Genomic DNA, 5,245 nt, shown 5'->3' on the forward strand with positions numbered 1-5,245 from the left:
TATCGCGATCTTATCACGATCATTAATTTAGGGATCTCGATGCCGGAAGTATCAGTGATCTCCTCTCAATCCTTGATCCACTAACTTCACGCTGCTGATCTTGATTTCAGGGTTTGTTTTTGGTGTTTGACTAGTCGTGATCTTGATTGAGTTGCAGCTGTTATCAGCTGCATATAAGAGTCGTCTTATCTCTCAGCATCCGAAGATGCAGCCCAGCTCCTAAATCAAGCGCCTAAACGTGGTGTGATATCAATATAGTTGTCTCAGACCGCGTGTAAGCCAACAAGAGAGAATCAAGTCTTCCCATATCTATAATTTAGTGATGTTTGAACAGCGTCTGTTGAAATTGTTGAAATGAAATTCACATTTTGGCGTTGATGAGTGGTTGAAAGAAAGCAAAGCCTCACTTGAAGTTGCCTGTGACGATCGTGCACGCGTATTTTTTCTTGCCGGGATCGCGTCTCAAAGAGTGAGGATTAGTGGTTGTTGGCTTAAGCGAGATAAAATCGCCCCGAGAGTGCATTTCAATTAATCCAAAATGTTGGCGCTGTTTTATTACACGCTCGACTTTCCCGTGGAGATGACCTGGCGCGTCTTCTACCAGTTCTACGCCTGCTTCTGCGGTAAAGATCACTGCTCTCCGTCTTAATCGCCCAAAAGTGAAGTGCTTCTTTTCTCCTCCCCAAAAGCGAATTGCGTGGGCATCATCTATGGCATCACAATCGGCTGGGCGAGCCCCAGCATTCCGCTCCTGCAGTCCAGCGAGTCTCCGCTGCTGAGCGGGCCGATCACGGAGGAGGAGGGCTCGTGGATCAACTCGATCATGTGCGTGGGCGGCCTCTTCGGGACGCTCTTCTTCGGCTGGATGGGCGACTATTTCGGCAGGAAGTGGTCCCTGTATCTCGTCTCCATGCCCCAGATCGCCTCCTACCTCCTCATCCTCATCGCCCTGGACGTTGAGTATCTGTACGTGTCGCGATTCCTCAGTGGATTCGGTGGCGGAGGAGTTTTCGTCCTCGTTCCGCTCTTCGTCACCGAGATCGCTGAGGATCACATCCGCGGAACTCTAGGCGCCTGCCTCATTTTGGTGGTGAATCTGGGAGTGTTGGTTGGATTGGCCATCAGTGGTTACTTAGACTTCTTCATCGTTCCTCTCGTTCCCATCGCCATTCTCCTGGTCTTCCTCCTTCTCTTCCAATTCCTCCCGGAAACCCCGCAATATCTGCTGATGCGGAAGCGCAAAGAGGAAGCCGAGACGTCTTTCCGGTTCTACAGAGGGTTCAGGAAGAGTACTGAAGATCTGCCTGAAAAGTATCAGAAAGAATTTGCAGCTCTGCAGAAGATCTACGACGGACTAGCGCAGCAAAGCAGCAACCAGGGAATCCAGAAGAAGGATTTCGGTAAGCAAATGACGACTTGGAGGGATTTTGAGGTAATTTCCTTTGCTATTCCAGCTCCAAAGTCCACAAAACTCGGCATGATCATCAGTTTCACGCTCATCTGTCTGGCCTGCTTCTGCGGCACCTTCACTCTCATCAGCTACGCAGCAGACATCTTCCACAACGCCGGCTCCAGCGTGTCCCCCAATGACGCCGCCCTCGTCGTCGGAGCAATCCAGGTCGCTGGAAGCTGTCTATCCTATCTCCTCGTCGACCGAGTGGGCAGACGAATCCTCCTGATGGGATCTGCCCTGAGCACTGGCATCCTGCACTCCGTCATGGGCGCCTACGTGTTCCTGGCGTCCAGAGGTCACAATCTCGAGGGATTTGAGTGGATTCCGGTGGTCTCTCTTTCAGGAGTAATGCTGGTCTCCGCCATAGGAATGGTGGCTCTTCCCTATCCCGTAATGGCGGAAATCATTCCCACGAAGTTGCGCGGACTCGTCGTGAGCATAGGATCGTCAATATCATGGACGTTGTCCTTTCTGTTGGTCAAGTACTTTGGATACTTCCTCCAGGTCATTCAGCTCTATGGATGCGTGGGTTTTTTCGCTTCCTGCTGCTTCTTTGAGGTGCTTTTCGTCGCAATTGTGCTGCCGGAGACAAAAGGGAAGAATTTTGAAGAGATTGTGAACCTTCTGTCCAGATGAAAGTCCCTGAAAATTGAATTTATGTAATATAAAGAATCTCACCGTATACAGAATAAAATGAACGGAAAAGCGTTTTCAAAAATCATCAAATGTGTATTGGCTAAAATGGTGCACAACTTGCGCCATCTGTGTGGATTTCCCGGTAGAACATTTGCAAAGTTTCTCAGGCGTCCAAACATAACCCTAATTAGTAGAGAAGTTGTGTGTTTTTCAAGCGGCATTTGTCTTGTGTTTTCCCTATTTTCTTGTGCGTTTTCCGCCGCAAAACCCACTCACAATGTCGTATTCAACGTCCATAAAGCAAATTTTCTCAAAAAATGTGCGATACAAGATTGATTTGATGGAGTGGAACAATAAAATGGACCTCATTGCACTAAGTCAAAACAGTGAGTTTTCTTGCTTGTTTATCGAAACTTGTAGCACAATTTCATGCTTTTTCCTCTGCAGATGAAGTCCTGATTCATCGTCTCAATTGGCAGAACATCTGGACGCATCCATCTCCTGGGGATTCATCAAAGGTCAAAGGGATTTGCTGGTGTCCGGATGAAAAAATCATTGCCATAGGTTTGCTCATTTCTCCTTCAACAGATGGGAAAGAGACTGAAGGAAATGTTTTATTTTCAGGTTACAGTTCTGGAAAAGTAATTCTCCTTGATGTGGAGAGTAAGGAGGAAATCTTCAGTTTTCAACTGGACGGCGACATAGTTTCCATGTGCTGGACTCAACAGCACATCAAACCCACGTCCGGGAGTGATCCAGATATCACCGTGGAGCCAGATGATGACGGAGTTTTCCTTCCGCGATTGCCCAGCTTGAACAATGTCAGTCCCACATCCAAGAAGAGGGAATATGTGAGCCGAGCAGAGGCGAAAACATCCCTAAACTTCCTGATTGTGGGTCTCCGGACAGGATTTGTTCATCTCTCGGTCTTTGGAATGCTGCCTTGTGGCACAGTGTGTCTGGGGAAGCACATAAAGGGTGAGTTTAGGGTGATTGACGCTCGTGTGAGCTCGGATTTTGGCTTCCTGCACGTCACTGTGGCCACTCACGAGGCTCTGCACGAGATGATCTTCGAGAACAGCGCACTGCCACAGCTTCTAGACTCGCTATTGCGAGTGGCAACGAAGCACGGCCAGATATTGACAACCATGTCGTACATTGAGGACGTCATGATGGGGATTAGAGAGGCCTGGGAGACAGTTCTACTGGAAATGGACAACAAACTCACCGGCTACTCGAATCTCTGCCCCAAAGGCTCAGTTTCGGCGGATTTCCTCGAATTGCTGGTCCTGGGAACGCCCACACCCACGTTGGAGACCTTCTTGAGGCGGGAATTGCCGGAAAAGGGGCTTAAGAGATTAGGAAATTCCATCGAGATGAGCTACTCTACCATCCAGAAGCTCCTGGTGCAGCCTCTGGACACCGCCATTATGGCGATTTGCTACCATCTGAACAGCGTGCGAGGCATGAGTCGCGACAAGTACCACTTCGACGGGCTGCTGACGGAGGACGTGGTCACTGAGGCGTGCCACAAGGCCGGACAGTTTATGATGAAGGCCTTTGAGCTGCAGCAGACAATCGATCAGTCCACGAGGGACTACAAGATCTTCTTCCGGTGGCTGTACGTCGTCATTATTCAGCTGATGAACGAAAGAGTGCCAGAAGATGTGGCTTCGATAACTCAGCAAGAGATAAACTACTTGGCAGAGTTCCTCAGCAATCTGGACGACGATGAGGACGGCGAGAGCATCACTAGTGAGCGGAAGTTCAATCTAGAGCGTGTTGGGCAGTATCTGGAGGACAGGGACTTGATAGTGCTGCCCAAGAAGGGTTCCCTTTCGCAATGGGAAGCATTCTTGGATGAGAATCCAACACTGAAAGACAGTGAGACGATTTACAAGCACGACCGACAGGCGTCCCTTGTCCAGGTGCACAACAGACTCCGTCAGGCGGTGGAGAATGTCTTCAGACAGCCGGAGAGCATTATTGGGCAGAACTACAAGCTGAGGAATGTGATTCAGTTGGCTGAGAACATGGACAATCCCGTGCATTGCACGCATATCAGTCTCTCCGACGGCTCTGGGGATCTCTTCGCCTTCCTGGTGTCTGAGAATCTGCTGATCTTCCTGGAGGCCGACAAGAATCACATGATCAAGTGTCTTCGGCTGGAGTTCCAGACCAAGCCCTACTTCGACACGAAGTACGGCCAGTTTGGCGACTTGTCCTTCCGGCATCTGCAGTTCTACAGCGAGAACATCTTGTCGCTGCTGCTGAACAATCGCACGGACGCGGAGTGCGGAGGATGCTTCGTGCAGATGCCGGTGGTGATTCTGCGGCAGAAGGCCACTTTGGTGGACGTGGCGGAGTTCATTGATGTCTCAGCGGCGGGGAATGTTATGAATCTCTACACACTCCTAGACGTGAACTACGTGAAGGTGATTGAGGGCAGTGATTGGCACACGATCGCTGTGTCCGGGAACAGAAAAGTCACGTCAATTTTATCTGAGAATGGGAAGAAGATCAAGATCTATGAGACAGAGGCTGCAGATGAGGATGAGGATGAAATGGATTTGTCCCAGAGCACAAATATGGACAATAGCAAGGAATCCAATCAGTAAATATATTCCAATTAATCTAACATTTTCACTTTCAGCATTCAATTTTAACTGCTCTTATTGTCCATATGTGGCTTTCGAAATTTCTCCTGAGAAGCAACTAAAAAGGTAAATTGGCTCAGAACCAACATTGACAGAACTTTATGTGCTGCCTGAGAGAAATGAAAACTATTATTTCATCACTGTTGATGAAATATTGGACCAGAGTAAATATTTACTCTCACGGTGAATTGATGCAATTTTCTTGAAAGCTTCATCTCATTGCATCTCTGTGCTGTGGAGTCAAATTAAAGTCCAGTGGAAATCACTGTAGGGAAAGAAAATGCGTGTATTTTCCATATCTTTCAATTGCCTGAAAAAAAAAATCTTCGGGAGTTTATCGATAAATGGGGCGAGAAATTCTTTTTTCCCATCTCAACAACACTCCATTCGGTAGATTATAACTTCCGCGCGATACGGATCTCTCGGCGAGTTGTTCATCTTTTCCAGATTGGCGAGAGGGGAGAGAGATTTAAGTTGAAACTCAATTATTAGTGGATTT

General features: G+C 48.3%; 2 protein-coding genes across 2 annotated transcripts; both read left to right on the plus strand.

Moving 5' to 3' along the window:
• Nucleotides 1–547: 547 nt before the first annotated feature.
• On the plus strand, nucleotides 548–2,168 carry LOC132261844 (facilitated trehalose transporter Tret1-like). Its single transcript, XM_059760851.1, has 3 exons — nucleotides 548–623; nucleotides 690–1,400; nucleotides 1,455–2,168. The coding sequence occupies exons 1-3, from the start codon at nucleotides 581–583 to the stop codon at nucleotides 2,087–2,089; spliced, it is 1,389 nt and encodes a 462-aa protein (XP_059616834.1). The 5' UTR covers nucleotides 548–580; the 3' UTR covers nucleotides 2,090–2,168.
• Nucleotides 2,169–2,272: 104 nt separating this feature from the next.
• LOC132261823 (anaphase-promoting complex subunit 4) lies at nucleotides 2,273–4,713 on the plus strand. Its single transcript, XM_059760820.1, has 3 exons — nucleotides 2,273–2,475; nucleotides 2,537–2,653; nucleotides 2,714–4,713. The coding sequence occupies exons 1-3, from the start codon at nucleotides 2,367–2,369 to the stop codon at nucleotides 4,705–4,707; spliced, it is 2,220 nt and encodes a 739-aa protein (XP_059616803.1). The 5' UTR covers nucleotides 2,273–2,366; the 3' UTR covers nucleotides 4,708–4,713.
• The last annotated feature ends 532 nt before the right edge of the window (nucleotides 4,714–5,245 follow it).

Source organism: Phlebotomus argentipes, unplaced genomic scaffold (assembly GCF_947086385.1).
Source record: "Phlebotomus argentipes unplaced genomic scaffold, Phlebotomus argentipes genome assembly contig_15, whole genome shotgun sequence".
Lineage (NCBI taxonomy): Eukaryota > Metazoa > Arthropoda > Insecta > Diptera > Psychodidae > Phlebotomus > Phlebotomus argentipes.